This window comes from Melanotaenia boesemani, chromosome 23, assembly GCF_017639745.1.
Source record: "Melanotaenia boesemani isolate fMelBoe1 chromosome 23, fMelBoe1.pri, whole genome shotgun sequence".
Lineage (NCBI taxonomy): Eukaryota > Metazoa > Chordata > Actinopteri > Atheriniformes > Melanotaeniidae > Melanotaenia > Melanotaenia boesemani.
The window spans coordinates 1,413,079-1,429,461 of NC_055704.1; the positions used below are offsets into that span (position 1 = coordinate 1,413,079).

Below are 16,383 nucleotides of genomic sequence, written 5' to 3' on the forward strand. Positions count from 1 at the left end.
AAAAAGGCCGAGATTATTTTCAAAACGGAAAACTAGTCGTAGATTCTACGTCTCCGACGTCCTGCTGGTGGTCTTCTTTTCTCTGACAGACTCAACACCTGTACCCAGAGGAAACGCCTCAACATATATTATAAATAAATACACACACACACACGTATGTCAATAAAATTTGTGAAATCATTAATAAAATGTTACCAAATAATATATTTTTATTTCATATTTATGTATACAAAATAAAATACGTTCATTTGGTAAATGAGACTAAACTTATCTTCCAGCAGAAATTTGCGGCTGCTGGTGATATTTTCTAGAAGCGCCGCGTCTCCGTCACTCACCACGTTCCTCTTCCTCGCAGTGTTGCTGCAGGGCCCCGTGCTGCCGTCGCCTGCAGGGCAGAGACGTCCGAGTCCAGATTCGTCTCTCCGATGGACCACGGTGTGTTTGGTCTGCAGCTTCCTGTCACAACACCACACACTCTGTAAGACTTTGCGTCTAATGGTGAGATTTTACACACTTTGTACTTCGGGAAGCTCAGAGACTTTCAGATTGTGGCCAGTTTAGCTAAAACCAGAAACACAAAGGTTGTTTTTCATGTTCATTTAGGACTGAGAATCACAGTCTGACACAGAAGCCAACAAAATATTTGTTTTCTTAAAGTCAAATAATAGAGAATATCTGAAAATAATTTCATTAAAATTTCATTCATTGTTTCATTAAACTTTGAGGTTTATAAAACGTAAGGGAAGAATTTTGGCATTTCTCCTTTAAAGTAAAGCAAATAAAACACTTGAATGTGGAAACGGTTTTTATAAAGATGTGGTTGATTATGAAAAGCGAAATGTGTGAGCAGGACATGCGTCTCAGTTCTGTCGGATTTATCAGGAAACGGATGAAAGAAACAGTCCAAGCTGCAGCAGCCTGCTGGCCTCTCGGTGTTTTATAGACTCCCACCAGCAGGTGGCAGTAAAGGTAGCATTAAAACACCACAACTGTACGTTTTCTACCAACATCAAATTCAGATAAATCTGTTTAAATGAAAATGTCTGACTAGTCCAGATACACATGGAAATGTGGAAGATAATAACAGAATTTTATAATTCAGCTGAATCCTGGTGTTTTCCTTTAATGTGATTTCAGCCTTCATCCAGTTCACCCAGTCCACTGATGGCCGTTAGCAATCATTGACATCTACAACACACCAGGCTGGCAGCATTCTTTTATTTATCATTACATCATCGATGGCAGGTATGACATTAATTCCAGGCCAATAAGGCAACAGCCAGCACATAATATAAAACTTATTACGTTACTAATCACAACAAAAGGTCTGAAAATGTATACCTGTTCAGACCAAAGCTGCAGATTTTAAAAGCAGATGAACTTCTTATAAAGACTGACTCCACCTCAACGCTTAAAAAAAGATTATTCTGATTTTTATTGAATAGATATGCAACAAAGAATATAATACAACATAAGGAATAATAATAAAAACTTTGGATTGGATTTGGAATGACATCTTGATGCGTGTTGTGGTTGCCATGGTGACGGCTAGTAGTCATGTGGTCTGCAGCGAGGGAAAAATAGGCAGCTTCATGTCCAAATCGGCAAGAGAATGAGTCAGTATGTAGTGTGCTATGTAGTGCAGCCTGTGTTTTTACTACCAGCTTTAGCAATAACTACCACACAGCTCTGCTAGTTCCAGCAGGGTCCCGTGTCTGCTTCAACACCACTGGGTAAAGCGCAGAGAGCTAACCCTGAAGCTAGCTGCTGCTAGCTGATGCTAAAATCCAGCCACAGAGGCCATAACCACGGGAAACCACCCAGACAGTCCATGCCCACGCAACAACCGTAGGGCTGCAGTGCAGGGCCCTGCCACCCAGACAGGGACAGTCGCCATGGCAACGGCCCCAGAGAGAGAGCAGGGTTAGCTCCTGATGTGGCCCCATGAGGAAAACACTGGCGTTAAAAAAAAAGGCAATAACAATTAAAACCAACATGTATAAAAATATGTAAGTTAATATAAAAATAGTATTAATTATATTAAATAGTTTTATTATAATATTACAGTTACTTTAATTACAATTTTACAGTTGATTTGATGAAAATATTGAATCTCTTTTATGTTATTGTCATCTTTACCAGATCGATCCCGTGGACCTGATTGGAGCCTCTGAAGGGCCGGTTTTGACCCCTGGGCCATAGTGTTTCCACCTATGACCTAAATGGCCCTCATGGAGACTCTACACAGAACTTTGAGGTGTCTGTGAAGATGATGAGGGACCTGCTGAAGCTTCCTCCAGCAGCAGGATGACAGGTGTATGAATAAACCTAAAGATGGAGCAGGAGGACGAAGCAACCAGGACTCCTGCTTGTCTACGGCAGCTAGCTGCGGAGGAAACAAAGCAGCTTTACAATGATGTGGAATCAGACGTTGGAGCCCAGCAGGTGCCGGTCAGAGCAGTGTGTAGTTGTTGGATCAATAATTCAGCTGTGTGTACACCCTTTAGCCGTGCTGTCCTCCCCAGTGGCGTGAGACCAGCTGACACTACTCCCCTCAGCTCTCCTCTTCCTCAGTCTTCCTCCACAGTAATTACACTCCCTGGAGTTCAGAGCTGACTGTGCACAGCCCAGGCCCCTCTCTGTGGGGGGGTCGGGCTCCTTTCTGACAAAGTGATAAACTAATTAGCCTGGCTGGACACATCGGGGTCGGGCTCGGGGTGTAACCAGCCTGTCCAAGCAGAGGGGCTGACCCGGTCCATCCTCAGAGGACCCAGATGTGCCGAGGCTCTGGATGATCAATGCTGAAAGGCTGTCAGGGAGACAGGCCCGAGGACAGGACTGACATATGAAGAGGAAATCATCCGCACAATCTCGCTGCAGTAAATCCCATCTTATGTTCAGGAAAATATCCAAGATCTGAAAATCTAGTCAGAAAATATGGCTGAAGAACCGTGGATGTTGTCCACATGTTCGATAAACATCAGCACTGGGAAACATTTATAGACACAACTCAGAAAGCTCAGGTGGAATTTACACAAAATATCAAAAGATGCTTCACTGACATTACATCATGAATGTACGATGTTTCAGTGGAATCGTGTGTTGGTAAATTCCTAATCTTTGTCAAGAAACTAAATCTACTAGTCGTGTTCGGTGTGGTCCCGGCCTGATGAAGAGGATGATGAAGAGGATGTCCCGGAGCCAGAACATTTAGTTGTTCATGGCTCAGAAACTTCTTCTGGGTTTTTGTGGTGAATAATGTTGCTAAAGAACATGTTGGATAATAAATACTGAAACAATGAACCGCTGGACATGTGTTGAGAGAAAGTTAAATTAATAGCAGAACAGCCCGAACTTTATGTGCATATATGTACAGGTCATGTTTACGAACATGCTATGCTAACCGCTAACAAACAGAAGATAAAATCTATTCATGATGGAAGGGTGGAGAAAAAGTGGTTTGGATCAAAATCTTTTCTTCTCATTATTTCTCTTTTATCATCTTCATTTTTCTTAATGTTTGAAAACTAAAGCATCCACTCATCATCCCAGTTTTCTCTTCTTCTCCGAGACATTTTAATCCTCCTCCACTCATGTACCACACCCCACATACGGGTGGAGGGTTGGAGGGTCAGCATCCTGCAGAGTCCAGTGATCAACCCCCCATCGATGCATGTCCCGCTCTACCTCCTGAGCCACAGCCCCCCCGGGAATGATTGGAGATTAGATATAGAAACACAGGTGTGTGTCAGAGACATACCTGATGGCTGAGCTCAGGCTCTGATACCAGTCGTTGAGATCCTGCTGGTTGCTTGACATCAGCAGGAGTTTAGCTTTGGGGAAGGTTAACTGGAGGAAGAGGAGGCAGAGGAAGAAGTTAGGGTTGGAGGGGTTTGGTCAAACGCTAAGGTCTTTACTCCAGCTCCGCTCCTCCACCTGCATCAGTCCAAAGTTTAGTTCAGAGACTCATTCTAATTCACAACAAACCTAAAATAAAAATAATGTTCACAGCAGGTGGAAAAGTCCACACTTATTCCACGTTTACGGATGCATGCTGCATGTCAGGAATATTTTCCCACCACGCCGAAAGAAAGCTTTGTCTCAAACAGAGGTCACATCTTTTTAGCTTAAACCCGCTAATAAGGTTTTAAAGCTCAACACTTCAAGGATAAATCAGGATTATTTAACCCACTTTAACCAGAAACAGGAGTTCGTATTCTGTGGAAACAAAGAGTTTCAAACACTGAAATCTTTCATGGTTGTGAGAACACAGCAGAAAACTGGAAAACCGCATGACCTTTTATTTGATGTCAGATGGAAAAGTTGAGAGATTGAGCGTCCGTTGCATCATCTCCTCAGAAGCAACGTGTGTTAGGATGAGGATGATGATGATGGGAGGGAGAAATAAAGCTGGAGTTTTCTTTGTCAGATGTTTCCAGTAGTCGGGATCGCCAGGAGGAGGTTTAAACGCAGATGTAGAGAAATAACTTTAAAATAAGATGAAGGATTCTTAAGCTGTTCATTGTTCAGCTACCTGCAGATGAAGCAGGACCGATAAACATTTTATAATCTGTGATCAAAACAATTCTCACTTTCAACATTTCATTTGTTTTAATATTTGTTATTTTTCATTTTAAGTGAGTGAAAATGTTTTGCTAAACTTGTTGATGTGGTTGTTAACAGTTTCACCCACCCTCCGCTTCACCAGGTCAGCCTTCTAATGCCGGGTTGGACCCCCGTTCTCCTCCAGAACTCCTGATATGACTCACCTCCTTTCCCACAGCTGGTTAGGAGGTACAGGGAAGATTAGAGCGGTGAGGTGCTCCAGGTCTTGGTGCCATTAGCTTTTAGAACAGCAGACTCCAAACACATGTAACATCATAGGGTACTCCATAGCAACATATATGCGTGTATTACTGCACACACGTGTGCCTGTTACAGATCACATGATCTGGTTTCTATTGTTCTACTTTCAATCTTTGTTGTGTTTAATGTTTCTTAGACGTATTTTATTCTCTTATGTGTCTTTTAGAACGTGTTTGTGCTGTTTTTCTTTTTCTGTTTTCGTCATTCTAAACTGTGGAATGAACCACAAACATTTCCACTTGTGGGATTAAGTTTATCTTGACCTTGGCCACCATCCACTTTATCAGGACCACCTTCTAGAACCGGGTCGGACCTTTATAATCCTGGTGTGATAGATGAAGCAGGTGGTGGAAACCTTCCTCAGAGGTTTTCTCCATATTAACATGACAGCATCACACAGTTGCTGCAGGTTTGTCGGCTGCATCCCTGATGAGAATCTCCTGTTCCACCACATCCCAAAGCTGCTCTACTGGACTGAGATCTGGTGGCTGTGGAGGCCGTTGGAGTCCAGTGAACTCATCGTCATGTTCTAGAAAGCAGGTGGAGATGATCTGAGCTTTGTGACATGGTGCATTATCCTGCTGGAAGTAGCATCAGAAGATGCTCCACTGTGGTCATAAAGGGATGGACATGGTCAGCAACAATACTCAGGTAGGCTGTGCTGGTTAAACCAGGCCACGTTGGTACTAAGGGGCCCAAAGTGGGCCAAGAAAATCTCCCCCCACCATTACACCAGCAGCAGCCTGAAGCGTTGATCCAAGGCAGGATGGATCCATGTTTTCATGATGTTTCCAGCAGATTCTGAGCCGAGCATCTGAATGTGGAGCTGAAATGGAGACTCATCAGACCAGCAACGTTTCTCCATCTTCTATTGTCCAGTGTTGGTGAGTGTGTGTGAATTGTAGCCTCGGTTTCCTGTTCTTAGCTGGCAGGAGACACCCGGTGTGTCTTCTGCTGCTGTAGCCCATCTGCTTCAAGGCTGGACGTGTTGTGTGTCAGAGATGCTGTAAAAATCACTTTTATCCCCTTTCTTCCTCATTCCGATGCTCAGTTTGAAACTCATCAAGTCTTCTTCACCACGTCTACATGAGTAGATGTGTTGATATTTATGTGAACAAGCAGGTGGCGCTGATGGAGTAGGTGGAGGGTATATTTAGACCTTACTGATTTCTTGGGTTTTGGTTCTATCTTCAGAGTTTTAATCCTCATCGGTAGGAAAGAAACCGACTGCAGTGACATGAGAAAGACAGTAGAGGGCAGTCCAAAACCAGGAAAACCTGATGTGCTGTTCTACAGAAAAGCTTCTTTTAAAGACGTTAAGATTAAACTTCTGACTGAAAGCAGCAGTCAGAGAAAATGGAGGAGGGAAGTTAAACATGGTTTTCTGGTCAGATCTAGAGGAAAACCAGACCCTCGGTCTCCCATGGACTTGCCACATTACTAAAACCATCATGCACATGAACAAAAGCAGATTTAAAGCAGCAGTTAAACTGGAAACAGACCAAATGAAAACATATTTGCCTTTCAGCCAGAAGTAAATCACCCAACATCACCATGTCCTCACACAGGAGGGATCTGCCATCATTACACTTTATATCAATTAAGATTTCAAATGTGGCATCAACAAAAGTATTTTTAATTAGAGAGTTCAGTGAGTTGATCAGAATTAAGTGGCTCATGAAATTAGGCACTCAGCACTCAGACAGCTCTTGATTTATGCATAAATAAATTCCTCCTCTATTGCAGTGTGGTAATTAGGGATTTGTCAGGAAATCTGACCCTCTTAGGTAGAAATTACTTTGTATAATAAGAACGACAGAGCGGAGAGCCTGATCGCTGCACATAATTTAGCCTGATTATTTATACATCAAAGAGAATCTGTCAGGGATGTGGGAAAATATTCAAGCGGCGAGGGGATATTAGCAGGAGGAAGGCTGGAGACGGAGTGGGAGGAGAGGATGAGGAAGAGAAAAATAAGAGCCAGCTCTCTGCAAACATATGTGACCAAAAGGAAGGAGGGAAAAAGAAGCAGGAAATTTTTATATTTTTTTTAAACTTTGCATATAGATTGCCGTGGCATTTACAGCTGTCAAATTTAATTTGGCTTTAATTCTTCATGGTCTGGGATGAGGAAGGCCCTGGAGTGCTGACAGCCATTTTCTTCCAGCCCAGGTAGAAACCAGGATCAATAATGTGTCGTTATGAGAAATTATGTGTAATGCTATTGAGTATGCATGTGAGGTGCAGTGGGATAAGAGGCTAATGAAATGCCATTTCTGCCATTAGATAAGCTGCAGTGAGATCCCAGAGAGGGCTGACAGGCCTGAGGAAGATGCATTTACTGGAGGCTGGAAGAGATGGATCCTCTGCGTAATCTGATCCAACAACCTGGAGATTCTGTCTCCTCCCGTCTCTCTACCTTAACACACACACAGTTTTCCTTTCATTCATTTCCTGGACTTATTCTAACCTGAATCATAACCAGTTTACGTTAACATCTCACCTTCATCCACAAGCATGTCGTCATGTTAAACTTAGATTTTATTTTTATTTACGAGGCTTTGATTTTCGTCCACAATGTCACCCTGTAAACACAACCAGGTCTCATCCAGATCACAGATGGACCCTAAACATCAGTCCAATCAGCTGCTTCCTATCAGCCATCACATTCATAACATGTCCAGCTGTAAACACTCTCCAACCTGGTTAGAGCTACACACACTAACGGGCTAAAAGCCCATTTATGCTAATTTAAGTACGTAAATAAGGACGTTTCTAGCGTTCTCATCAGTCCATTCACTCGTGGGCAGAGCTGAGTTCAGAGTTCACGCCTGTGTTCTGACGTCAGTTTCAGACACCGGTTGGCAGCCGTAACACGTCGCTATGAAGTTTTTTCCAACCGCCCGACACGCTCACACAGCTTTCATCCGGCATGTCTACAGTTGTCCTCATCACTGTCTTCTTCCTGTTCCTCCGTTTCCTCTCTGGTTTGTTCCTGCTGCTGGTTGCATGTCTGCTGTACTGCTCAACACTGCCCCTGCAGTTTCCGTGGTTTTGCGCCATTTGTTCCTTTAAGTCAGGCCTACTCAATTCGGTCCTACGAGGGCCGCAATCCAGCAGGTTTTCCATGTATCCCTGCACCAACACACCTGAGTCAAATTAATGAGTCATTGTGCAGAACCTGATTGGCTGTTAGAGCCACCTAATTTGACTCGGGTGTGTTGGTGCAGGGATACATGGAAAACCTGCTGGACTGCGGCCCTCGTAGGACCGAATTGAGTAGCCCTGTTTTAAGTGATGTGTCAAACAAAAATGGGTCTTATCGCTGTTCTCTCATCTTTGTAAAATACATCCAGTCAAATTAAGTCAATTTAATTAAATATCAGTCTACATTCGTACCCTCACCATTTTTTTTGGTGATTACAAAAGGGATCCAGATCCAGTTTAAAACTGGATCTTTGTAAACAGTCGGGCTGCAGACTGACTGTGATCAGCACAACTAGACGGTTTTTCACTCCAGTCGCTGGCATGGTGGGTTTTTTCTAATCATTGTAATTGTTTTACAGTCAGTAAACACACCGTATGAGACTTCTTGTTTAAGTGTTGTTCTGGGTGGACATTAAAATGTGCTTAGTTTTATTCTTCCAGTTTTTTTCTTTAAGTTTAAAAAAAATGTTTGTCCTGCTTTTATATCAATAAAACAAAAGAGAAAGCTTCAGGCTTGATAGTCTGATGCACGAAAGGGAACGTTTGGCTTTTCCTTTTATGATGAATTTTGAAACCAAAACCTCCGTTCAGAAAGTTGGAGTTCTTCATGTTTAATATTTGCAAGGTTTGAAGCTTTGGATGAGAATTAGCACAGACAAAAAATAAAATAAAATAGAATAAATAAAAACAACTAAAATATTAAATAAAAAAAAGAAACTGAAAATGAAATGAAGGGTTGTTTAAAGCTGTGTTACTGCAGCACAATCACATCCAGTAATAATAAGAGACTGTGGGGCATTCGTTGATGTCTCAGGTTAGTTCCTGGTTGAAACTCACGCTGAGTAAGCCTCCTTTGCTCCTGGTGTGACCAAACACCTTCTCAACGGTGGCGTCCTGAAGTGGATACGCGTGCTGACCGGCAAACTTCTCGCCGTTGGTGGGATGCAGCGGGCTGCAGTGCTGGGCCTGCAGCAGCATGTCAGAGAACAGGAAGAACATCTTGGGCTTAGCTTCAGCACCTTTGGGAGGAACGATGTGCAGCCAGCCCTCACGGATGTACCACCTGCCTGCAGTTCAGAGAGAAGACAGGAAGAAAAGTGCAGCGTCGCCATGCTGGAAGATAACATTTTAAAAATGGCATCACTCCTGACAGCAGACATAAGAGCTGCCATACAGCTTCCTCCCTTCATTAGGCCAAACTCAGCATGATTACGTCCCAGGATGAAAGATTAATTAATACAAAGTGGAACCAGTTTTTATGTTATAAATGTAATTTTACTGCTATTTTGAGCTTTGAAATGAATAATATGAAGACCGCGGAGCAATCTGTGGTCTTCGTATTCTAAATTTAAACAAGTTGGCTGCAGATATTAGACTCATTGCCAACCAATGTAACATTTGGAAATCTTTTGAATTTTATTTGTAATAAAAGAAATTTGACAAATGTTTGTAAAGAACTGACACAGGACAACAGTAACACATCAGGGGGGTAGTCCAAAAAGGAGGTTTAACTGTGAAAAAGCCTGTGCTCCAGGTTGTTAATACTCGTTTTAACCTGCGTCATCAGTTCCAAAACACCAGTTATGAAGTTGCTATCACAGCCCCGAATTCGTTAAGCCAAACCCATGTGGGGCATCCCCCACTGAGCCCCGAAATCACGACGAAAATGACCAGGAAGGAAAACAGCTGCATCTGCCACAGCCTGCTGTTAGCTTGGCGGAGGATTTCCAGCTAAGTCAATGCATATGTCTCACCGTGGGTGTTAAATCATCCTCATCCCCAACGGGTATGACGCCCTCAAATCAATCCATAGAGCCAGCCAGCTGTATTACCTTGAGACAGCTCTCACCATCAGAAATGATGGAAAAAGTTTTAACGCAATTAATTACATAAATTAGCTACCGCCGTTAATGTGTATTTGACAGCGTTTATTATATTGTATTGTACTATGGCTGTACAATAATTCAATATCAATATATGTCGCAATATACTTTTATTCAATAACGGTGAGTTTTGAACCACATTTCTGATATTTCTATATACATACAGTTTATGATGACTGCGTTCAAGCCAGTCAGTGATTCAAGCCGAACAGAAAGAGCCGCAACACATCGGCTATGTAAGTGATGACGTACACCACAGACACGGAGCCGACCAATGAGCCCGACCAGCCCAGCAGCAGTTGGTTGTGGTCAGCGCGAGGTAGAAGTCTAAGCTAGGCTAGGCTAGGCTAGGCTAGGCTAGGCTAGGCTAGGCTAGGCTAAGCTCCAACGCCGCTAGTTTTAGCTACAAAAAGAGTAATCTCATGTCCGTAATGCAAACATGACTGAACAAGCTTCTACATGTGAAGAGAACGCAGACGAAATATTTGATAAGAGAGCAAAGAATAAGTCGATGGTACAGAGGTGGTTTGGCTCAGTGTCGCCAACTTAGTGACTTTATCCTGTTCGTTTTCACTTCCCTTTAGTCGTTGCTCACCCTTTTTTCTGTTTATTGTAGCAGTTGAGTACTTAAATTTTTAAGCCTAGTTGAAGCACTGTTGTTAAAATCTATAAGAATAATAAAATAAGCCTGTGTTGTAGTTTAAAGATATTAATATTGAGAAAGGGAAAAAGTTTATTTGACCTTTGATGGTGATTTCAAATTTCTTTGTTTGAAGGCTAATTTAGCCTTGCTAAATACAAATAAAAGGTGAACATTAATTTATTGTACAGTTTTTTTTTCTAAAATGTTATACTGGATACATCGATATCGGAATTATATCGTATCGACCAAAATTAAAAAATATATTGTGATAAAAGTTTTGGCCATATCATCCAGCCCTATATTATATTATATTATATTATATTATATTATATTATATTATATTTAGTGCTGGGCACGTTAACACGTTAATCGCGAGTTAACGCAAAGCTTAATTAACGCAACGCTTAATTAACGAAACGCTTAATTAACGCAACGCTTAATTAACGAAACGCTTAATTAACGCAACGCTTAATTAACGAAACGCTTAATTAACGCAACGCTTAATTAACGCAACGCTTAATTAACGAAACGCTTAATTAACGGTGTTAATTTCTTTAATCGCGCTTTAATTTTTTTTTTTTTTTGCTGGCCACTGGCTTTGATGACAGAAACATGGCGTCCATGTCTCTCTTCCCTGCTGCAGCGGTGCGTCTGACATGATCGGGAGAAAGCGGGTTTATTAGAATGAAGAGATGTTTTCTGTCTGGAACAGGAAGAAGAAAAAAAGAGCCGACGTTTCTCTTTGTCAAATACATGCAGATGGACAGAACATCGTAATTTTTGGACAGGAAACTTTTTTATTTTTTTTTTAATAAATGCGGTTTTAATTTATTTAAGACAGCAGAGGTAAGACATGCTTTCTGACTTTTACAAAAATGCAGCATAAATCGGGTCTTCTTCTGCCTCTGGTTCGGTGAATCTTGGTCATATCGAGATGAAACTTCCAGCTGTGGAATCTGTGAGATGTGAGCTTTCAGTAGAGGAGTCGTTTGTTCGTGTTCATGTCGTGGGGTGGACACAGGGAGACGACATTTGTGTTTATGTATTTTTCGGACTTTGTGTAGCTGCTCTTTAAATTGTTTGTTGTCTTAACTGTGTTTGTTGGTGATAGAAATGGTTTTACTGAGCTGGTAGCTGAGATTCTGGACTTTCTGTGGATACCACACATGTTTCTAGTTACATCTACAGACCTGACGTTACACCCGGAAACGAGATGTTAACTCATAACTCCCGGTAGCGGAGGCTGAAAATTAAAGTTTAGAGAAATTATAGGCCAAGAATCTGGATAATGAAGCAGTGAAGGTGCATGGATGGAAGTTATTGTGCATATTGTGAATATTTCTCTCTCCTCACCATCTAGAAGCTGTGAGATTCTCATCCTGCTTTCTGTCTGTTCACCTGATGCTGATATTCATCACATATTGTTCCTTCTGTGTTTAGAAGGAAGCAGCTTCACAGCTTTAAATCCATCCTGCTGACTTTTTACCTTTTAGTTAGTAAATCCTGAACATTTCATCCTTCTTTCTCATAAATATTTGATTTTATATATGAAGAAATATTTTAACTGTTGCTGTTTAAAGAGAAAACTGCTGCTAAACCTGTTTATGTGTTTAGTGCAGGGGTCTGCAACCTTTCCAATCCAAAGAGCCATTTTTCCCTCAGACAGCTAAATAAAACTCCTTTAGAGATGCAAATGTTACGAGACTTTTAAAAAAGGAAACTTAATATATATTTTAATGAAGAGCCACCATAGGATGTTTGTTAGTTTTGAAGAACCACATTTTTATTTCTGTTTTTAGGTTTTAAAATAAAGAAAAACATAAAACCTTTATAAAAAAAAAGAGGATAGACAGACTTTCTGCTAAGGAATGTAGGTATTTGTGGAAAATGATGTAAAAGAAAGGAAAAAAAGCCCATGGTTTCCAACCTAATGACAAGAAAGATAGATTTAAAAATATATATATAACCACGTATTTAGAGGTTTTTGTGGAAGGTCCAGAGAGACACTTACAGCTCCAGAGTTGCAGGTTGGAGACCCCTGATGTCGTGTTTGTAAACCAAAACTTACTGCATTTTCTTGTTATAGCTGTAGGCCTTTTTTTAAAGGAAAGAGACATTTTGCGCGTACCAATGCGATTAATCGCAGCATGTCATGCGATTAATCGCGATTAAAAATTTTAATCGTTGCCCAGCACTAATTATATTGTAAGCAGATGTAACCCGTCCATCAAGTGAAAGCAAATTATAAAAACATTCCTCAGACTGGTCAGAAGGCTCAGTGCAAAGGGGCAGACCTATTTCACAGCTAATAAGAAGACATTGGAGGGATGAAAGACTTGTTCGGAGCGACTGCAACACCCCCTCACCCCTGTGGAGGAGCTTGCGATGAGCATCAACTGGGACCACCTGATGATGATGAGCATAAGGGAGATAAGTTGGCCATAGTCTGAACAAAACCTGCTCCCTACCAGGCTGTTCACAGCACGTTTCCATATTAACTTACCTAATTTAGCCATTTTGGAACAGAAAACCTAAGATTACCATTTAGTCTAGGTTAACACAGCCAGCTAAACCAGTAAACCTGCTTTTCAGAATACCCCCCAGATGTGAACATTTATCTCACGAGCCAGAACACCACCAAACAGGAGTCCAGTTGAATAGAAAAGAACTCCACGAGGTTGCGGAAAGATGGTAAAAAATCTTTAGTTTATTATGAGGGATCACTTTGAAAATTGTGGATTTAAATCATCTCCTTTCTTTAATAAAGGATGCTCCAGTGTTTCCTATAAGAGCACCTTTCCTTAAAACAGCTGACGTCATGCCTGCTGCTTGGATCCATCTGGAACACTCAGAAGAACCTTTCTAAGCAAAGAATCTGGTTTTTAAAAAGGGGGGTTGGTGATTTAAGCAACTTTAACGTGGCATGGTTGTTGGTCTGAGTATTTACTGGGATGTTCACACACAACCATCTCTACGGTTTCCAGAGAACGGTCTGAAGAAATGAAATTATCCAGCATGCAGCAGCTGTCTGGACCAGAGGTCAGAGGAGAATGGAGACTGGTTGGAGAACAGGAAATCCAGTAAACACTGGTTCCTACCAAGGTCTGCAGAACAGCATCTCTGAACACACAACACATCCAGCCGTGAAGCAGATGGGCTCCAGCAGCAGAAGACACACCGGGTGCCTCCTGTCAGCTAAGAACAGGAAACCGAGGCTACAGTTCACACACACTCACCAACACTGGACAATAGAAGATGGAGAAACGTTGAGAAACCAAATGAAGTTGGTGATCCAAAATCTAAAAAAAACTGACTCATTCACAGTGAGCACCAGTGGAGATTAAGTCAAAGTAAATATCAGTGAATACAGACATAATCATCTCCTGACCCTCTGAAACAAAAACAACAAGGCCTTTTAAGCTGGTCTGAAGCAGGAATATTACTGAGGGCTGTAAAAGCAACCAGACGGACTCAGCAGGAGGCAATCCTGCTGAGGAAAGCTCATCTCTCTCGCCATGATTGGCAGCAGTGGGTTGATAGCTACCAAGCAAGCCGCTGACATTTGGACAGATAAGATGAAAATTCATCCTACGTCCAGGGTAATTTTGTAATTGCACAGCCAGCAGCCTGCGACTGTAGTTATCCTGAGTGACTGGAGCTGTGCCTGTGGGGCTCTCGGAGGACATTTCAGCACCAAACAAGCCCACTGAGATTAAGTGGTGGAGCCGAGCGGAGGTCAGATTGCTTTTAAAATGCCACCAGTTTCAAATGAAAACATTGTGGAGACATGACAGGACTTTCAGGTGTTGCATGGAGGACGTGAGGACTTGAAGGATGACGGAGGTGTTTGCAGAATAAACTTATTTGAAGCTCTGAAGAGCAGAGCGTATTGATTTGGACTTCTTTTCTCTTTCATCAGTCACAGTTCATGAGCTCATTTCATTCTTACATGTGTTTCACATCAGGACATCACCACCAGTATGATGGGATCCTCATCTGCTCTCTGATCGATAAGCTAAATTCAGCTCTACTTTATATCAGATGACTCCTAACACACTTCCTGTTGGACAAAGGTAAGAAGAGGCTGGATGTGTGGAAGTCTTCAGAGACGTGTTTGGGGCTCGTAGGACAGCATCTGGTTCAGGTATGAAAATATTCCAGTTAAAACTACAAATATAATGAATGACTTTTAGGCTGTTAGCTTCCTGTAAGCCCAAAGTTAGATCTGTGTCCACATTCTCGGAACAAAGTCAGACTGGTTCACAGTTCAGGTTGGACTCCACCAATTCAATCCAGCTTTATTTATACAGCACAGATTCACATCTCATCTCACAAGTCATCTCAAGGTACTTTACCGACACAATTAGTTGCTGCATCAGTCCACTTTATAATAACTGTGCTCATAAACCAGTGTTTCCCCTACCTTTATATTAGGGGGGTGCCCCACAAACCCAATGGCAAGCCCCCCCACCAAGACGGCCAAGTTAATTTTATCTACTTAGATATTAATTTTGATGGAGGTAGAAAAACCTCCATCAGATCCAGGAAGGGAAACCTTCTTTAGAACCAGAACCAGGAAGGGCAGCCATCTGCCTGGACCGGGTGAGGGTACCAAGGCTGCTCTTTGTCATAAATCCTGTTTGTGGGCCTCATGGGTCTGAAGGTCTAGTCAGGAGGTCTGGCTTGGGAACCTCAGGGTTTCATCTCTGCTGTTTCCAGATGATGTGGTTCTGTTGGCTAAGACCTTCTTCACACACTGGGTTGGTTCAGAGCTAAATGTGAAGCTGTTGGGATGAAAGTCAGCTCTTAGAAAGGCTCATTTCTGCTCCCTTTACGTACATAATCAGCCTGTTTCAAACATCACTGCTCTTGTTCTTGAGGTCGCAAGAAAAAGAATAAAGGCTGTTTTGATCCGGCCAATTCAAACTTAACAACGACCACAACGGTGAGGATAACTGCAGAGTGATTAGTGTCTTTATTTGCAATGAACAGCTGACCGGGTTATTTCATATTTAACGAGAAACTTTCTCTAGAAGAACTCTGGTCCCCTTGACAACCAGAGGTCTCCTGCTTGGGTTCTCTTCCAGAGTAAAAGCAAACGGCGCATCCAGTGAAGAAACGAGAGGAAGTGAGATAGATCACCTTGCTGCTCATACCGGACACATTCTGGTGAAACCGGATCAGGTCTGAACACCAAAGTAAAAACAGAAACTGGACTGTTCCTTCGTTGCTTACTGTAGGGAATGGGAAATATTTCCCCTGCATGATGACGCCCAGGTGGTTTGGTCAGCTGTCAAGAACGAAGCTGGGACATTTGTCAGCTGGTTGGATTCAGTCTGAGATATCAGGAGAGGAGGTCACACATCCGGATGGAGCTGCTACACCTTTGGATCAGCAGGTGGTTCAGGTATCTGATCAGGATGCCTCCTGGTCACCTCCTCTTTGAGGTTTCTCTGGACCCATCCTACTGGGAGGAGACCCTGGGGCTAGTTCTGGGTGGTATGATCAAAATGGTATTTTTCTAAATGATGCTGGTTTCAATGTATATGTTGGTACATTTTATTCTATTCTATCCAGGACTGGGTGTTACTCATAGTTTCCACTGACTGAGAAAAGAATTAGTGCAGTAGGTGGGATAAAGAAAAAAAACTCAATCATCTGAATGTTCACATAATCTGGATCTTCATCCAGAATCCAGCTTGTCCCAGAACTTCTTCGAACCAGGTCTTTTTCAGTATGGATTGTGATGGTGTTGTTTTCTCCATCATCCTCTTCTTTCCTGTC

General features: G+C 42.1%; 1 protein-coding gene across 4 annotated transcripts in view; it reads right to left on the reverse strand.

The window, feature by feature from the left end:
- Positions 1-16,383, reverse strand: part of arhgef39 (Rho guanine nucleotide exchange factor (GEF) 39) — a 76,534-nt gene that overhangs the window by 784 nt on the left and 59,367 nt on the right. For 2 of the 4 annotated variants that reach the window (XM_041976884.1, XM_041976883.1), the window contains exons 8-10: positions 8,911-9,140; positions 3,761-3,849; positions 336-452 (exon numbers count right to left, since the gene is read on the reverse strand). In XM_041976884.1, the coding sequence (XP_041832818.1) occupies positions 336-452; positions 3,761-3,849; positions 8,911-9,140 (436 nt within the window). Of the gene's footprint in view, positions 1-335; positions 457-3,760; positions 3,850-8,910; positions 9,141-16,383 lie in introns of all 4 variants that reach the window. The other 2 variants (XM_041976882.1, XM_041976881.1) reach the window with 1 other exon arrangement.